This window comes from Pleuronectes platessa, chromosome 12, assembly GCF_947347685.1.
Source record: "Pleuronectes platessa chromosome 12, fPlePla1.1, whole genome shotgun sequence".
In the NCBI taxonomy this organism is placed as follows: Eukaryota; Metazoa; Chordata; class Actinopteri; order Pleuronectiformes; family Pleuronectidae; genus Pleuronectes; species Pleuronectes platessa.
In genome coordinates, this window is record NC_070637.1 from 20,524,063 (window position 1) to 20,543,562 (window position 19,500).

The following is a 19,500-nucleotide window of genomic DNA, read 5'->3' on the forward strand; positions in this document are numbered from 1 at the left end:
ACACACACACACACTTGTATTGTCCTATCAAGGACTCCCTGCTTCGTGTTTGAGAGCCACGATGGAGCAGAGTATTCCTTTTTGTATTGCTCTCGACCTTTTCACATGCAAATGAGCGCAATCCTCCCCACAAAGAAAACCACGGCCGATCCAAGCCTCTTCAGAACCCCATTAATGTGCCAACAGTGTCAAAGAGCATGAACATACACATGGAGGATTTTCTCTCATGACCTTCTCATCATCCTCGCTTTGAAGAGTCCCAGAGACTCACGTCTAAATATTGAATGTTTCAGATGCAAAGATGGGGTAGGACCTGACAGTAAATCAATACATTAAATATCCCCATTCCAGTGCAATTTCTACTTCTGTCCTTTTAGTTTTCATAGGCAGTTGCCATCTGAAATTATTTGTAAAGCATCAAAGAGCATCTTCACACCCCCTGACCTGCTGCTGATGGGAAGACATGTATATATAACTATACGCCACAACTCGCCCCTGTAGCTGTGACAATGATATATTTATGTTTATTTCACTTTAAGTTTAGTAGTACATTTACACACATAAAGACTATTGCAACAAAACGGCTGTGTGAGTTTGTATGTGTGTATGTGGTCCAGGTATTGGAAATGATATGGGGACCTAAAGTCACGTCTTAGGGACTTGTGTTGCTCATGGGCACAAACATTAGGTCATTGAGTTTTAATTTTAAGGTGAAGACTTGTTTTAAGGTTGGGTTTAGGTTAAGCTCAAGTTTAGGGTGAAATTAGTAGTAACTTTGGTAAGGTTAGAAAAAGTCTCCGGGAAATCAATGTGAGTCAATGCAATTTCCTCTGATGTCATGCAGACGCAACTGTGTGTGTGTGTTTGTATATGTGTGGGTGGGAGAGAGAGAGAGAGAGAGAGAGAGAGAGAGAGAGAGAGAGAGAGAGAGAGAGAGAGAGAGAGAGAGAGAGAGAGAGAGAGAGAGAGAGAGAGCAGAGTTTTGGTGCCCCCCTGTGTTAATACTGAGAACACATATGATTGCTTCATCCACTGTAAAAACAAACGGGACTCTAATAAACATGCTCATCATCAACTACTTATTGTGCAACATTCATGTAGAAAGAGGCTGGAATTTATTTGTAATTTAATTTGTCATCATGAAATATACAGATGTTGCATTTCCATATTCAAAATATCAGATTTAGCAGAATTGCAGCTTAGAGCATATGTTCAGAGCAATGCAACATATTCAATAGTTTCATTATAATAACGATCAAACAAAAGTAATACGATTGCCTGCACTTTTGTGAGTCTCGAGGAGTTTGTGTGAGTTTGTAGAATGACTGTTATTCGAGTTATTGTATGAATATTTTTTGGAGAGTGTGTTTGCATGTGTGTGTATTAGTGTGTGTGTTAGTATGTGTGTGCATTAGTGTGCGTATGTGTTAGTGTGCATTAGTGTGTGTGTGTGTGTGTGTGTTAGTTTGTGTGTGTGCCCTCCGCGGTGCATCTCGCCGGGCTGCAGCCACAGAGCAGCGGCGGCAGCGCGCCTGCGCAGTGCATCCAGGGGCTCGGCGGCGTTCGGTGCTGAAGTGGGGCGGATGGCAGGAAAAACGGCGATGGACTTTACTCCGCGGGATTCCCGTTTGCGATGTCGCTGAACGGACACCGGGACGTCGCGTTATCGCTCCCGTCGCCCTCGGACACTGACAGCCCGGCGCGAAGCGGTAAGATGCTGGTTCTTCTGCGCTAATGCTCCACACGGAATTGCTAGCTGACGTTAGCACGACGCTAGCTGCTGCTGCTGCTGCTGCTCAGCCGCCTCCTCCTCCTCCTCCTCCTCTCGCTGCGAGAGATAGCGGATCTGTCGGCTAACGCTAGCACGAAGAAAGTGGGTGGTGTTTGACTCCTTGAGGAAGACATAATACAAAAATAAAATTCGGTGCGACAGTCAGCACCGTGCTGCCCCGTGCTCGCCTCCCCCCCGCCCCTCCACTCCGGTGGTGTCACCTGGAGGGGGGGGGGATCTCCCCTCCCCTCCCCGGCCGGGGCTCGGACCTCGGACCTGCAGCCGCTGGGCTCGCTGGTGGTTCGGACAGCTGCAGGAGGAACCGTGCACCCAGCAGCAGCAGCAGCAGCTAGCCAGCAGAGCTAGTTGCACAGGGAGCAGGGTCCGGTGAGCCTGATTACTTCTTCCCCGGAGACACCCAGGGGCCTTCGGGCAGCTGCAGCGGATCCTCGCGCTGCGACAGCTTCCTCCAACTTCCTCTCTTTGCACTTCACCGTGACCCGTTTCCAGCCCCTCTTTCCTCTTGTGTCACCCGCACTAACGTCCCCCACGGGCGGGTTGGGTCAGAGGAGTCCAGGTTATGTGGGCACTGACATCCGGGGTGACTTCCTGATTCGGCTGCGTTCAGAGAAGCTCAGTAGAAAAGCAGCTGTCTGGTTCGCACACCTCAGGTTAATTTGTCATCCAGCAAATGTGTCAGGCTGTAAAAGTCATGCAGCAGCGACACAGGTTGTTTATACTCTTCATATAACAGTAATAAATTCCATGTGTTTTCTCAGACAGTTGTTCCTAGCAGCTTGCAGCAGCTCCTCTGTGTTCCAGTGTCTTGTGCTTCCTCATGGAATCCACCACTGACTCCATGCTTCTGGGATCTGTGTGGGTCAGACCCTCGTTCTCCCTGTTGTTCATGGCTTTGACTGTATGTATAGGATTGTTCTCATGCTGCAGAATGAGTCTGAGATCGTTTTACACAGTGTTGTACAGGACAGAGCGACTGATAAGGATTTTTTTGGAGGCCGATGCCAATATTAGGGAGCAGAAGCATTAAAAATATCAGAATATCAGCTGATATATGTGGATTAAGAATGTCAGTGATTCCTAAGATTTCATTATTGGACCCTTATGACCAAGAAATGCAATTGAGGGTCGATATTTTACAGTTTAACTACAAGGAAATACAACCAAAGTACAACAGAAAGTTTTTTCTTGCGTGAAAAGGTTCACAAAAACATATTTTCTGTGTTTATTCTTTGAAATAAAAGTTTTGGTACCAGCAAACACTAGCGCTGAGGCCGACAGATAAATCGATCACTGTTCACACCACTGTTCTGAAAATGTTGAAAATCTAGTTGAAGTATTTTCGAGATTTAAATGATCCCATAAGACACAAAAAGATATATCCCATTCGTTCTGATTGTAACTGCAAGAGCTTCTTTGGTAGAGCGTCGACTCAGCTGCATTGTCCTCCATTATAATAACACGTAGCATCTTTATGATGATATGATTGTCTCTTGATGGAGACCCGTCCAAAGTGTTTTCCTCTACAGATAACGATTTGCTTTCATTGTTGATAAATCAGTCGATTGTTGCCTTTTATTTGTTTAATGAGTTACCAACAGTTCAGTTTAGACTGATAGAAAACAGAATAGTTTGGGTGGGGGAACCGTTTCTTTAAGGATTACCTGATTTCCCATTTGCCTTTTTTATTAGTGAAGTATTAATTTCAGCTTCAGAAAAGGCAATGACCCCCCCCCCCCCCCCCCCCAACCAAACACTTTCACAATTCACTTCTCCTTTTAGGAGGCCTGTTACCAAAGTTACTTTGCTGCTGTCATCCTCCTGGGTTAAGGCAGTTGAGCATTTCCCCAGTACAACACAAGAACATAAAACAAATGCAGACAGATACAGTCTGAAAACTGATATCCGCTCCAAAAACAATGGATTATGGATTATATGTAATATATAGCATGACATGATGGAGTTGAAAACAAGGTTCTACTCTCCCAGTGTGTGTACGTTTGGCATTATGTAAGCGTTGGCTATGTTTCCACTCTATTAAGACTTTATATGGCACTTTTATATTTTTTCACTTTCACAGTAACACCTTTGTGTTTTTGCTTTGTGTCTTTTTCAGATGCTGTACTTTAATTGCTCCCTCTACTCCCAAGTCCATAAATGACCCGTTCACCGACACCCGAGGACGCCTAGGAGGCGACGTCGAGCGACAAAACTAACGTAGGCGGGTGAAATAAGGAAACAAGGAGAGGAAGTTCTCACGCCTGGCCTCAGCTTTCGTGTCCGTGGCCGTCGGTCAGGGATGGTGAGGCCACTAACTTCTCTTCTCTGTGGTGAAAAGAACCTCCCTGCTTTGCCCCGAACCTGCAGCGAGCCAAACGGCCAGTGTGTCGGCCGAACCGACGCCCAGACAGTCCACCGCCCAGTGGCTCCGTCAACCGGCCTGCCATCGTCCAGCAACCTATTACCTCACGCCATGATTGCTCTGTCTGACCTGTTTTTAGAAACTCAGTAATTCATGGTAAGTTGGACCTCTGTCTGGTTTCATTCTAACTGATAACAGTGTCCGAAGGGAAGGAGATATAATATCTCCAAGTTCGTGGTAACTGACCCAAGTAGAAGTAAAAGAAAGTTCTATAAAGAGATGGTATATGTTTTCCTCAATGAAGTGTTAATATACTTATTTATCAGTTCCTGTATACTTGTAGTAAAGCCACTGCTACATTGCACTCTACTGATGGTTGTCAGATTCTATGAAAGTGAAAAGAAGTCATCGACTTCGCGAACCAACTCGTAATATTATAAATAATAAGGTTTCAGTATTGAAGAACATAGTTGTAATATTATGATAAATAACATAATTTTTTGGGCTTAGTGTCATTTTAAAGGTGGAATATCAGAAGATAAGCTGTCGTCTGCGAGCGTCTCATTAATTTACGCTTTAGTATGTGGTGCTAACACTCAGTTGTAACATCTAAAGTTCCAAAAACTTTTGAAAAGATTGTTTTTCACCTTAAAAATTACAAAAATATGATAAAAAAGTATGAATAAGTTACAAATTTACAGTGGTAATTCCAGGAAGAGCTGCTGGAGAAGGGTTTACATAGTTTTCTGTTGCTTTTCCACTTTGACTTTCTAAGTTTAAAAAATAGAATCACACCACAGCGGAGGATATTTGTACCACAGTGGGTCCATCTTCTATTTAGGTGCGTCCTATTTGCTGGGATCATCCTGGCGCTCGGTTGATCTTCATCGAATGCCGTTGATCAGAAGTGATAAGTCCGGCTCACAGCTGCAAACCCGCAGTATGTGAAGCCTCGCAGTAAAGACACCAGAGCTTTATGTGTTGAAGGGTTTAACACTAGAGAGCCATGGTGTGTTCTCACAGTGGACATCTTATGAATTATTCACACTCCGTCCACAATAAAGAAAAATTAATACATTATGGCTCTGTAATATCTATATAACATTTTAAGGACACTTTAAGTAGTATATTGCTCAAGTTCCTCCAGTTCTTCCACCATTTTCACTACCTTGGGAAAATTACAGATTGCCAGAAGCACTGTCCTCTCTCTGATTTTAGTTGTGCAGCAGCAGACACACGTTTCCTTTGTGCTGTGAAAGTTGCATATTTGAAAGGCTGTTTTCAGACATGAACTCCGGAGAATGTCGGCACACTGGGCTCCAGATTTAGAGTTTGCCTTTCACTGCTGCACAATTCAGCAGGAGATTCTACCGTGAGACGCATTCACAGCAATGCAAATCCTCCAGAGCCTTTAGAAGAGGGGTGGCACGGCATGAGGCGGCAGAATGTGACGTATTTATTTCCATTGCGGAGATCATGTGTTCTTGTTTACATCACATAGACGTCGGCCCTTATCGTCAAAAGCTCTCGATTCTCGTCTTTCCACGTTTGTGGTGAATCCTCCGGAGAAGCCCATGCTGTATTCTCACATGGGCTCATTCGCACATTATCCGGAGTTTGCACTAGAAGGTTAGCAGGAGAAACTCTGTAGAAAGTCCGGAGCGTCCGATTCGGCCATTTGCTTTCTCCCGTACAGCCCCTTTGCAGAATGTCAGGAGATTATGCAGAGTTCAGTGCATGTCTGAAATCAGCTAAAGTGAGTTTATAGGGAACCAGTCTAAATGCAGATGGTGTCATCATTCCTCGGGGATTGCTTTGTGGAAAGGACATTTACTTTAACAGACTCATACGGCCCATTCGTCGGGGAATAACCTGTTCCCCACTGAATGATACGGTGTGCTGCGTTTTGGAAGTTAACATTTTTGCCTCATAACGAAATTTACATTATATCTAAACTAATAAAAGTAGAAAATGGTTACGGGAAAACTCGCTGCTCATATTACAGATCCTATCTCTCTCTATTGTTCCTTCCCACTCCTCTCATTGCATTTGTATTTCCACTCGGTATTTGCATGATGTGGTCAATGCGGCGTCCCTCTCTGGGTTCGGAAACAAAGCCGGACCCTTGCCGTCGTTTGCATCTCGCTGCCTGCTCTTTCCACTGGCGCTGAATAACTGATGGCCACTCCACCGGTCCGGCAAAAACATTTGCATATTACGCAGGCCGTCTGTCAGCCTCACCTGCAATGTATCATCATAGCAGTAAAACTGTCTGCATGCAGAGCAGGAAGCAGCCAGAGAGACGAGAGCCGGCTCATCTGTTGGCTGTGCAGCGCGGTTGTTCGGATTTCTTTTGAGTGTTTAATGAGGAGTTTAATTTGAACCATGATGTTGCAGGTAAGTAAAGTGCTTCATTAGCTGCCTTTTGATTCCTAGACTACAAGACTGGAGTTAATCAGTTCCTTTTTTTCACAGAGAATCCCTCAGCGAAAGAGAGATTATCTGCCCAGTGTTGATTGGAGGAGCTCATTGAGCAGACCAACTGGTTGTGACATGACATCCTCTTCTCCGCCAATCTTTGTCGTGTCCAAGAATGTAACTATTGGCTTTCGGACTCACTGGGAGAAAGCTGCTAGTCTAGTTCTCAAAATGTTACAGGGATCCCCTCATGTATGTCCCTTGGAATAATTTGACTATTTTTATTTCAGTTTTTTTTTACATTACATAAACAGGTCAATGGATTGTTTCTAAATGTGGTAAACCTGGTAAAATGACTTTTATCTTTATGGTTTCTCCCTGGTGAGTTTTTGGCTATTTCACAGAAAGTCGTGTTGACGTTCAGAGAGCACACAGGAAAAGTTGCAGCGTCGGCATCAATGCTGTCAAAACGATGAAGACATTAGAACAGTCACTCGGGGGTCATGTCTCCATCACTGCCGATCGGAGCCAGAGCCGAGACTCACACTCCGAGACACAAGTGAACATTTTATCGGAATTCTTTCTTAGCTATCAACTAAACAGAAATGGATTTTTCGCTGTAAATCGCTCGGTCAACTAACTTAAATTTTTACCAGCAACTGTTTTCATTTAACTATTGTGTTAGTGTGTGTGTGAATTTGCGTATTTATTGCACACGCGTCTATCCTAAACGTGATGTGTAGAGTCCGTTGCTGTGTTACCACTGAAATGTATGTGTAGTGTCAGTCAAAGCCGAGTGAAACACTTGGCTCAATGCCAGCAAGCGTACAAGGGAGGGAATCCTCTCTTCTGCTCGAGTGCTCTAGCTCTCTTTTCACTCACACACACACACACACACTCACACAGTTTCTTGTATTTTCACTCTCTAATAAGATATATAGGCTGTAATACTTGGAACTACATTTGCAGCAACGCTCTCTGTTGTATTATTGTTGATGTGGATCATATTTAACTGTGTTAATTCTCCACCTGTATCTGCTGTGAAGCCCCGAAGTGTGAGCGGAGTGGAGATGAGAAAAAGGCAGGCGGCTCACATCGAGGCCCCCCCACAGGCCCCTGGACAGCCCCGACCCAACACCTGCTGCCTCTGCTGGTGCGGCTGCTGCAAGTGTCTCTGGTAAGAAAACATCATACTGTACTATACCATACGGTACTATACCATACTAATGTGTGCTATACTAAAGGGTACAATACTAAGCCAAAATATACTGTATTATACTAGTATGTACTATAACCTACTGTACTATACCAGACTATAGCATACTATACTGAACTACTCCATACAATACTACACCGTACTGTACAACATTATAATGCACTACACTTTGCTATACAACTATATACTGTGTTATACTATATCATATCCTAAGATACTACACCACACTATTCTACAATGCACTGTACTCTCCTATACTATATACTTTACCATACTATACTATATACTATGCTGCGCTATACTTACTAAATATACCAGACTAAATATATGATATACTATAATTCACAAGTTTATACTATATTACTCAGCAATACTATACTGTGCTATGCTATTCTATACTATACTATACTATACACTACTATACACTCCATGGGCTCTATGTGTACAGTGTAACTGTACGGTGCAAGTGCGTTTCAGGCTGTGTCCAGATCCATTGCAGGTAAACCGCTTTAGAGAATTAGAGTAATCTACTTAAAATAGCTCAAACTAATATTTTTTAAAGAAAAATCGTATCATATTATTTGGTCCCCAGTCAGAGTTTGTAACTGCTGTCTGTTGCTAATTTTGTTTAGTTTTAAGTTCAAGTGGTAATTGTTAATAACTGTATTATAACTGTATAACTACTCAATGAAAAGATCGACAAAACCAAGAGCCAACTGTGTGGTGTTTTTTTAAGAGACAGGGACTTTAGTTCGAAAGCAATGTCTGATTTACAGAGACACTCCTAAAGTATTATATTTATTAGATTAGATTATTAGAAAGTCAGTTGACTTTATGGGTTATTTGTTTTTACATTTTTTATTATTTTATAGTTTTTCTGTACAGTTATTGTGCTAAAACAAGAAAAAGCCAATGGAAACTGAAAACAGCGTTAGGTTTGTCACCAAGCAACACAGGAATAAAACCAGTGCCTGAAACGACAAACAGTTGCTCCCGTCTCTAATCCTGTGATATTACACTGATGTCCTAGAAAATCAACTCGGGCTTTAAAGTGACACAGAGCTTGGGCCTCATCCGACCTTTCGACAAACCAACCCACATATTTACAGTTGTCAAAGTTTAAAAACTGTGTTTTATACAGAAAATGACACAAAAAACCTTTAGAACAATCCAAACGTGTATGAAAAGACCTGTTTGTGACCCAAAAACAATCCATAACAAGGATTGACTTTTATCCATAACAAGGATTGATCTCTATATCCGGTTTCCACTGTAATGTGGAGCCCACGTTCTGTAGTTAAAGGGTCCTCCTTTACTGTACGTCATCAACTCTAAGGGACACGAGCCCTGTGATATCCATCTAAAGTTGCATTTGATGAGGTATAATGCATTGGCTCAGTTTCTTGTAAACAAAGATTTCTGTGTGGAAGGCGCACAGGACTCAACTCAGAGTCTCTAGTTCAATTACGATGGACTCACACGTAAGCATTGGTGGCTTCAATCGATGCACGGCTCATTCACTTTGAATGGGGTGACGTCATGCATTGCTCAGTGGCTTCATTCATCAAGATATCTGTATTATTTAGGAAATTTACAAGTTAAAGAAAGTTAATCGATTCCAATCTGACCCTTTCTGCACTCTTCCACTGTTTGATGGAAATCCAACCAGTGTAATGAGTAAATTCAGATGAAAACATAACCTCTTTGATGGAGGTAATTCAGAGCTTTAATTCTGACCTTTCACTACAATCTCAAACTCGAGTGCTCAACCAGCACACTCACAAATTGTGTCAGTGGTTGAATACTTGGAGATCGCACAGTAGGTCAGATACTCGCACAAAGACCCGCTGCGCCATGTTGTCCCTGAGCAAGGCACTGAAACCAGCAACGGCTGCTACAGCTGCCTCACTGTGGCCGCAACCTCGCCCGGAGAGAGGAGTGAATGAAACATTGTGTTCAGGCAGTGAATGGTGAATGTGCTGCTTCTTTCACACCACTTCATCTGAAGTGGTGGCAGCTTGCGGAGCGGGGCCCGTGGTGAGTGCTCTGTGACTCCGCTGTGTGTTTTTCAATCAATTGCCGGTGTCGGTGCCTCCGGAACGCGCCTGGAAAATCGTCTTGGGTCCCCTGTATGTTTATTTATTTTGGAGTGACGGCTGGGGGGGGGGGGGACATGTTGCACAGCTGGAACCTTTGTACGAGTTGCATACAAATCACTGCATTGCGCTCTGTGTCACTTTCCTTTTTTTAACCATCATGCCCAGTGCAGTGGTAGAGATCTGTGAGAGTGTGTGAATCGCAGGAGATCTCGTCTGCCTCTGTGGTGAAGTTGTAGAGACTGAGGCTGAGTGTGTGTGAGAGTGTTACACACTCCAGCTCCTCCTCAGCCACCCTCACACAGGGCCCTTATCTGGTTGGGGTGCCTTCTATTTCCATCCACCGATCACATGCAAAACAGCTGTGAAGAACAGCCTGTATATTTAGCTGTATTGTGAGGGCGCCGGGAGGCTGTGGCTAGCTTAGCCCATTACTGCTGCACAATGGGGACTTTGACAAGAGACAGCAAGAGGAAGGAAAGATCCTCCACGGTGGGACGAAAATAGACAGCTCAGTGTGTGTTGCATTGTGGACTCAGCAAGTGTGACGGAGCTGCGATAGACAGAGAGGCTACCGTGTGTGTTTCCAGAGTTTACATAAAGACCTTCACTGAAGCTTTATTGTTTCGCTGACTTTGAATATGCGGCAACGTTTACTGTAGATTATTTTTGTCGGTTCAAAGATCACACTGGAGCTTCCGTGTGCAGAACTTTACAGAGGCTTCCATCGTTGATTAATGTGCCTGTTATACATTAACTTAAATGGTAACAAAGGATGAAGATGACAGATATGTGCGTGCAGACAATGAACAACTATCCAGTCTTTTATTTAATTGAACTCATGTCTTGTCTTTAATCCAGGAATGACGACAGGCTGGAGAGGAGTGAGCGACAGACCTGCACCAAGATGGACAGTATTGAAGCTGAAGATGATCAGTAAGTCCAGTCTCGTGTGTTTTGCGAGTATTATTGTGTTTGTTGTTCCTTTTGTCGGTCTCACAAACACATGCGTGTCTTCGTCTTCAGATGCCCCAGTCTCGAGGAGCTGCTGTCGTGGGCCCGGAGCTTCGAGATGATGCTGCGCTCGTTGGAGGGCCGGGAGGTCTTCCAGGAGTTCCTGCGCTCGGAGTACAGCGAGGACAACCTGCTCTTCTGGTTGGCCTGTGAGGAGCTGAAGAAGGAGACCAATCCCACCGTGGTGGATGAGAAGGCCAGGATTATCTACGAAGACTACGTGTCCATATTATCGCCCAAAGAGGTAGCGACTGAATATGAGTTAACTCTACAGAAGTGAAACTTTGTCCGTGTTATGTGAATATAGTGACATTATATTGATAAGTTATTGATGAACTCACTTTGTTTTTCTTCCTCTCAGGTGAGTCTGGACTCCCGGGTCAGAGAAGGAATAAACCAGAGTCTGGCTGAGCCCAGCAACCTGATCTACGAGGAGGCCCAGCTCCAGATCTACACCCTGATGCACCGCGACTCCTTTCCCCGTTTCCTCAACTCCTCCGTTTACAGAGACCTCCTGGCCAACAGGAGGCGCACCTGCCTCGACCCCTAGACCCCCTTCACTCCTCCCTCATTGCCATCGTACACCAACGAGACTACTACTTAAACTTCAAATACTACTATGGTGCCAGAAGTCGGGTTTGGAAAAAAATCTCTCCCTTTTTTGATTGAAAAGACTGAATGACGTCCAAGATAGCTGGTTGTGTGTTTTTTTTTTTTTATTTATATTTTTTAAGCAATTTAAATCCAGTTCCTCACTGGAGCCAGGTCGGCCTTTGCTGGTTGGTTATTGGTCGAATTCAAGACCTTTAAATCTGGCCAGTGATTGTTTCGCTCGCAGTTTGTGCTGTTGGTTTCGGTTGACGGTGGCCGACCCACGTGGGTCGAACCGGCCGACCCGTTGGCCAGCCGTCGCTCACCTGTGGACGAGGACTCCTCAGGCGGCGGGGACAGAAAAAGAGAGAGAGAGAGAGAGAGATGAAAAAAAGGACAAGCCAACTGTTCCTGTACTGTAATATTTAGACCTCATGCTTTCTACCCTCACTTCTAAAGTTCTCTCTCTTTCCTCATTCTCTTTCATGTTTTTATTGTGTTCTTTCTAACTCTGTCCCATTCCTCAGTAATTGTTTGATTTTGTCTTGTTTTTGATTTTTTTTTTCTTCTGTGATATCCAAACACGACACCTAGTTGTTGGTGGGAGCTGGAGAGTCTGAGTTTTCTGCCCATTTAACCAGTAGAAGCACTGGCTCTGCATGTGACTCTCTCTCTCTCGACAGTAGCTTGACGATGTAAGCCGCGGACTGCAACTGTTTTTGAATATTGAGATGTATTAAGACGGGGACCTGTCTCTGTCTGGTTGTTTTTGTTCAGTGAAGGGAAGTACACTTCTGCCCATGTTGAGCTTACTGCCGTTTCATTGATGAGGAGATTTAATGGCTTCTGCGGCAGAGGCAGTGGCAAAAGCACCTACCCACCCATCCACCCATCCACCCATCCATCTATCCATCCACCCATCCATCCATCCACCCATACATCCATTTAGCCGTCCGTCCAGGCACTTTCCTTCTTTAGGATTCTTTAACTGGGAGAAGTAAGGGCTAGAATTGTGGTTGGGCAGCTACATGTGTTGTTACTACTCATGAACTTTAGACAAAAAAAATAATCTCTTCACTGAGAAAATCACAATGCCTTTTACATGTGAGGAAAAAGGCAGCACAGGCGCTGCTGGAGTTTTGCTGGGAAGCAACCACAGTTTGTCCAACGATCCCTACCTCCCATCCGGTTTTTCACTCCCCCCTTCCCTCCCTCCAACTCAGACCATCACAGCCTGACAAGCACAGGTGCCCACTGTGGGGGGGGTGGGAACCCCCCCCCCACCACTGGATAACATAAAAAGACCCCAACATTGACTCCAAAAAGTCATTTGCATTTTGAAATTCACGAGCAGAAGAGAAGGGTTTTACTCTTTAGTGTTTGACCTGGATTTGAGTATTTGCAGCAGGCACCGATGTGATTTAAAAAAAAGGGTCCTCGAGCCCCGACCTTTGTCTGTAAGGCTCTAGCTTCAGAAGCCTGCGGTAATATGACAGTCGTCAAAGTTGAACGTCCAATATCTCAGAGCAGATTCGAGAACCAGGTGCCAAACAAGATGTCAGAGATGCTGTGAGGAGACATCAGGTGTGACAGGCTGTTCGGGTCTGATTGTCCAGCACATGGAGTGAATGGTTCTCCTTCAGTTAGCTGCTGCCCATGTAGAACACTTCTGATTAGTTTGTTTTTTACCAGAGCTAATGAAAAAGGTCGGCGTAACAATGCTAACATGCTAGCCTTTTAGTCTTCAGAAGGCTAACTAGGTGTCAGCATGCTGTAGGCAAGCAGTTAGCATGCTTGTGCTAGCCATGCTAATCGTCCATCTCACTGCCAGCCCTCACACACACACTCCGGTTTGTCACTTCTAATCCGACTTTGACAGCATGCGATGATAACAGCTAATGTGTGTGTGTGTGTGTGTGTGTGTATGGAAAAGTTACACACTTAACAGGAAAAATAAAATAGAAAAAAAAACTTTAAGCGGGTCTTGCCAAATGCCCCATTAACATTTTAATTCTACAAAAGGACATTTCGTTTTTTGACGATGTGAACATTTGAACATGAACTTTGTTTCTGGCTTGTGGACGTGCAGTAGAAAGTGCATGAGTGCAGTGTGTGCTATTTTTTTGAAAATTAACCGGGGCCTCCAAGTGTTCTCTTCACGCCACGCGATGGATAACCGTCTCGGTTCAGTGGTTAGTGCAGTCTTAATAAAGTGTCAATTGAACAGTGCCACTCCTCACTGATAAATGTAGGCATCCATGTTGCCACCACCTGTAACTACCTGAAGTTCACGTGCCAAGTTTGATCTAAATTCAATTCAACAGTAGACAACAGGATGTCGATTGAAGACGGTTGAAGTGCAATTGGATGTTTAGTAGTTTAACGATAATAGATCATTGTCTATTTGAAGCTGTGTCCTTCTATGTTAGATTGGTTTTGAATCATCTAATAAATTTCTACCGTTAACAGCTTTTTCTGTATCCTGATAGTGGGAAAAGCTTTAATTCCACCGACCGAGTAATCCAAAATGTTTCTGCCTTTAGTTAGCAGAAACATATAACTCACTTTAAAAGTTTAGAGTCAATGGATTTATGGGAATTTGAGTTTTCCTCTATTTATTCTCATACTCATGTTATTGATGAAACTGCCAGTTCAAAACCAAGCTAACATATTTACAAAATAAAAAAAAAGTGTCAAATTGACACTGTAAAGTCAAGAAGTCTAAACCAACTTAACAGTTTTTGTGATGTTCTTTATTGAAAATATAAAATATTTAACCTTTGGCAATACTCACATTTCACTCTACATTAATATCCACAAGGGCTCGATTGAAACTGCTTAGCTGCTTTACTGATGAGCCGTGCATGCATGCGCCCAGTTGATCGGAAGCAGAGGAAGAAAGACTCGATAACCGGATCTGAATCGAAAAGGTTTAAATTCTACATTTAGTCCCTGGAGCAAGTTTTAATCTCCAGGAAACATTGAGATCATATTAGATGGTTTGTAATTTGGATTTCTGAGTCGGTAGAAAGCGCAGACAGATTTCTCCTCTGCACAGTTCAGCCATGTTTTCTTGTCGCTGAGTCTACACAGTGATTCACATGAGAATGTTCCACCAAGAACCAGATAATGAACTCATGGTGCAATTAAACCAAGTTTACATTTATAAATTGTGAGATGTGTGTACCTTAATAAAATACTCATAACAGCGGTGGGAGCTAAGTGTCCAGCAGGGCGGTCAGCAGGTCTCAGGCGGACACCGTCCCTGCCCAGTGCGAACGGACATGTCCACGAGAACCTTGAGAGTTTTTAGAGGGAGGACGGAGGCAGCAGGACACCCAGCGTCCCTGCTCACGTCCGTCCCTCTTAATTTATTGTGACTTTTACACGGTCGGGGGGGCGGGGGGAGGGAGAAGTCCACGGTTGTTTATTTTTAATAACTGAATTTCAAATGTGGATTTTACAAGCAATGATGATGATGTGAAGTGATGTGTCATCGCTGGGTTTCAGAGTTTTGTCTTTTCCACGGGTTCCAATCGAGTGGGGATTTTTGGAAACGTGGGTTTTGTTGACTTAAAAAAACAAAAACAAAATAATAAGTTTGAGAGCTGAAGTGTCCGGATGGGATTGAAGAGGTTGGCGAAGCTTTGGCCTTACTGACACGTTTTTATTTTTTTCCTTTGTATAAAAAAAACAAAAAAAACAACAAACGTCTCTGTAGGCTTTTCACTACCTCTCATGTTGGTTAATTTATTTCACATCTAGTTGTCAATGTACAAGTTGTTTTTACATCTACTTGAAGCCTAACACTGTAAACAAAAATGTGCACAGAAAAATGACTATGTATATGACCGGGGGGGTTAAAGAGAGCGTGGCCTAGTCAACGTTATTGTTTTTTGGTTTTGTATGTATGTTTGTTTTCAATTGTGTTGAGCTGAAATAGATTTTGCATCTCTATAAAGTATTCAGGAATCCACTGTCTAAGGGCTAATCCCATTTTTGCCTATGCAAATCTGTTACTGTGGGTGGGCTGGGAAAAGGGCGAGCTACCGCACCATCACCTGTTTTAGATGGACCATGGTTTACATTGCCCTTTGCTGATATTCTTCAATCTTACTCAGCAAAAATGTACGCTTATTTTTGTTTCTATATAAATATTATATAAATATATATATATAAAACAAGTAATATACAGAGAAAATAGTATATGCCTTCGTGATGATAAAAAAAAAAAAGAAACCTTGCTGAATACAAATAAATGTGTTGTTGTCTGACATAATGTGGCTGTGTGCTGGAGTCTTGGTGAGATGATGTAGATGAGTGAAAGGTCGAGGAGCCGAGTAGCTGATCCTGTGCGGTGTCTCCTCGCTGAGCGGTGAAAGACTTTATTTATTCAAGGAGCAAAACACTTCATGACTGTCTGTGACAAACGTTGTTATCCAGCCCCACAGCCTGTGGTCTCAATAAGGTGTTTCCGGGTCACCCAGTACTTTGTCCATGTCATTTCTCACTTTAACATCGTGGTCATTTAAAAAGCAAGACGATGTAACTCCTGCTAAAGGAAGCTGGTGACCGAGACCGAACCGGACCGGCTGCAACGCAACAACCACCGAGTGTAACGACTATTTTACCGCTCGTGATTTTCCTCTGTAAGAGTTCTGGACTCTGTTGTTTCCTTATGCAAAAGTTACATGGTCTTACTTTGAAGGGCTGAGTCGAGCAAACCTGGAAACAAGCAGAGATATTATTTGGTATCTGCCTTTGAGATGTGCACTGTCCATAGTTATCTTTTTATAACAAGTTATTCATTAATAAAGAAATTCCACTTACCATGAAATAATTAACTTTTTTGTTTATTTTTTTTCCATGGTTATGTTTTTGTCACCGGACACTGCACAGCTGTCGTGAACTTTAAAATAAGAAACGGACGGAAGCATGTCATCAGCAAACAGCAGCAGCTTTGTTCCCTGTTCTTCTTCTTCTGGTGTTTGTAGCCACGTCCAGACTATCACTGTGTGAATACAGTAGCGTTGAGGCCCAACACATCAGCAGAAGTGGGGGTTTCATGTTTTATTTTGTATTAAATATTCCATAAATGCCAAATGTAAGAAGAGTCAAACAGTTGCTAGAGGACCGGTCATTCAGCTATTTTTTTATATTCATTATTTTTACAGAAAACTTAGCTCCTGAACTGAAGAAGCAAGAGCACGAGAGTTGACGTCTTACATATTTTTCCCACAATCCTTCACAGCGTATATATATATATATAACGTGGACAAGGGCAGACGGGTTGATCCACTGACGTTGGTTTGAAGCTCGACCTGAGTTTGTGTGTTGGGTCGATGCCTCTTTAAGCTTCACATCAGACCTCAATTTCTCTTTTTCTGTCTCACTTTCTCTCTCTCTCTCTCTCTCTCTCTCTCTCTCTCTCTCTCTCTCTCTCTCTCTCTCTCGGGCTCTCACTTCCTCCGTCTGGAACATCACACTCGCGACAGTGTTAATTTAAGTTGGAGCAGGGACGCCCCCACTTTACAGCAAAAATCGCACTGATGCTCGAACCGACGCCCTCGTACCGTCTCTCTTTTTCTACCTCTCCACTGGAGGTGTTTGTGCTACTTTGGGAAAGAGGTCATGTTTGAGCAGGTACTGGTTGAAGTCGGCTTTCAACAGTTCTTTTAGGCAATCAACTTTCTCTTTATTGATTTCGATGCCTAAGCCTCTTCGGTTGTGTCACGCCTTTGTAGATAGATCACAGAGTCATTGAGAGATGAACCGCAGGTGAAAATAAAAATAAATTTTACTGTCACTTTAGGCAACACAAAAAAAAAGGTGACATTCTTTTCTATTCAGCATGCTTTTTGCTAAATAAATGAAATAATTCAGTTATTTGCTATAAACGATACTGTATGAGTATGTATTCAAGTACTGCAGTATGCAGACTATTAAAAATATCAGAAACTCTTTTGAGAGGTTCATATTTTTCTTCTAGTACGTTTCACTAATATTGAAGGTTCTGGGTACTTCTTGTTTTGAGTGTCTCATGTTTTATCAGAAGGACTGAAGGACCCTCTTTGTATTTACAAATGTAGATGGTTGGTAATTTCCACATGCATGAATTGCAGAGCAACTTTTATCAGGACAGTTCTAGTGCGGTGAGCTTTTTCTTCAAGGATTTTGTCTAGTTCAGCTTTTTACTATTTCTCACTAGCTGCTAAACAAACTTGTTGGACGAGGGCTGAGAAACCGACTTTTATTTCCATCATGGCAGGTTTAATTTCCCCCTAGTGGACACTAATGGTCCAAAGGCGTCGTTGGGGGACATTGACTCCTCTCGCAGAACCTTATGTTGAAATATAAGGCAGATGTGACTTCTAAGTGTTCAGGTTTAAGACGCTGAGATTGGAAGATTAAAACTCCTGTGCGACTTCCTCAGGGCCGAGCTATCCGCTAGGATCTGAGCACCCTTTATCCTGACTTTGAATTTTATCAAAGAAAACGGATTGTCGGTCCTTGTGTCCAAACCTCCCAAGGACGCAGGAATTCTCTTAATTGTAGCATTGAAAGACTTTTTATTATCTCATCAGTCCAACCTTGATGAAGCGCCATCCCGTGTTGTAGCGTAGCATGGTGGGGGGGGGCTCATCTGGCCTCGTCTTACAGGGCTGTGAATTCTGTACTTCAAGACAGAGCCGATACCAAGTTAACACAACTGAGCCAATGGGAATTTGTGCGTTTTGTGAGAAACATTTAGTTGTATTGGCAATTCTCTGCATGAGACCACGAAACAGATGTGACTTATCGTTTTCCCCGAGGACAGTAGAATTCAAGATCACAGAAGTGATTGTGTAGTTTTAGAAAAAGTAAACTCGTTTCCGTGGATAAAGTTACACAAGCTGTGTGATACTGTGGTTTGGTTGAGGAGGAGAAGAGTTTGACGTTTTTTTGGAAAACACTTTCACTTTTGTTCGATGCTGCTCTCATATCTGTATTATATGACGCTAGGACCAGCGAACTCAGACTAGCTATCCTGTCATAGTCCACCTTTAAAGCCAATTTATTTAATCCTGTTAAATGCATATACAAATAAAAACGTGTTCAAAAACAATGTAAAAGCAACAAATTTGTGTTTTTGATGTGGGATCAGACTTTCTAACCGTCTGCTTTAGCTCCAGCTTCATGAATCATAGAGGTGGTGTTGATTCTAAGTGAATGAACGTATTTGCAAAATGTCTATTCCTTCAAAAACATTTAAAAATAATAATTGAGCTGAATACAATTTTAACAACACAAAGAAAGAGGCTTGTGTTTACCTGACACAGTGATCAATGCAACTGTCGGTGGATCTAATGTGCCAAAAATGATAATCAATGTGAAAGGGGGGGGGTCAGAGGAATTGTTGGAATATAAGATCACATGTTCTGAAAATGTTCCTCATGAAACACATTTTTTTATTTTTCATGTCACGTTGTTGCTGTTGACGTTTATGTGATTTCTCTGAATCGACCACGTTAAAAAAGAATCGACTTCACGGACCTCTGTAAACTCACATTGAACATTTTGCATTGTCCCTGATGTGGACTCAGATCCAACTGTGTAACAAAATAAGCTGTTCACTGTTTTTTATACTGTTTTAAGTTATTTCAACATAAGGTTTCATTTCTTTTTTTTTACTTCGATTTCATCTCAAAAGAAACAAATGACAAAAACGTCAACAGCAAATTCAATTGTTCTCCATCTTGTTCTCCGGCTCAGTCTCTGTCTGTTGTTTACACGATGACATCCTGCATTACCAGAAAACTCCAAACTCTACGGTAACTGCCCTTGAATAACTGTAATTTAAATAGTGCTGCTAGAGAAAGAAATCTAAATGTAACAACTTACAATAAATAATTAATAGATTTTTTGCCAAATGTTGATTGTGTCTTTCTTTTGACTGGAGGGTCGGGAGATTATTGAAGGTTTCCACGTTTCCTCAGTGTTTTTTTATCAACGAACAATTTACTAATGAGCTTGA

At 42.7% G+C, this 19,500-nt stretch overlaps 1 protein-coding gene across 2 annotated transcripts; it reads left to right on the top strand.

Moving 5' to 3' along the window:
• Nucleotides 1-1,560: 1,560 nt before the first annotated feature.
• Nucleotides 1,561-18,993, top strand: rgs17 (regulator of G protein signaling 17). 2 transcript variants are annotated; one of them, XM_053436122.1, is made up of 7 exons: nucleotides 1,561-1,709; nucleotides 3,906-6,548; nucleotides 6,627-6,746; nucleotides 7,616-7,746; nucleotides 10,743-10,817; nucleotides 10,908-11,139; nucleotides 11,257-18,993. In XM_053436122.1, the coding sequence occupies exons 2-7, from the start codon at nucleotides 6,537-6,539 to the stop codon at nucleotides 11,443-11,445; spliced, it is 759 nt and encodes a 252-aa protein (XP_053292097.1). In that variant the 5' UTR covers nucleotides 1,561-1,709; nucleotides 3,906-6,536; the 3' UTR covers nucleotides 11,446-18,993. The 2 variants fall into 2 exon arrangements, with proteins under 2 accessions (XP_053292097.1, XP_053292098.1); XM_053436123.1 differs by lacking the exon at nucleotides 6,627-6,746 and having other exon boundaries at nucleotides 3,906-4,307.
• Nucleotides 18,994-19,500: the final 507 nt, after the last annotated feature.

Excerpts from the sequence above, each read along its gene's own strand:
- rgs17 (XM_053436122.1), top strand. Across the intron at positions 7,747-10,742 it reads GGCTGCTGCAAGTGTCTCTG|GAATGACGACAGGCTGGAGA; the intron begins GTAAGAAAACAT and ends TCTTTAATCCAG. Across the intron at positions 11,140-11,256 it reads CCATATTATCGCCCAAAGAG|GTGAGTCTGGACTCCCGGGT; the intron begins GTAGCGACTGAA and ends TCTTCCTCTCAG.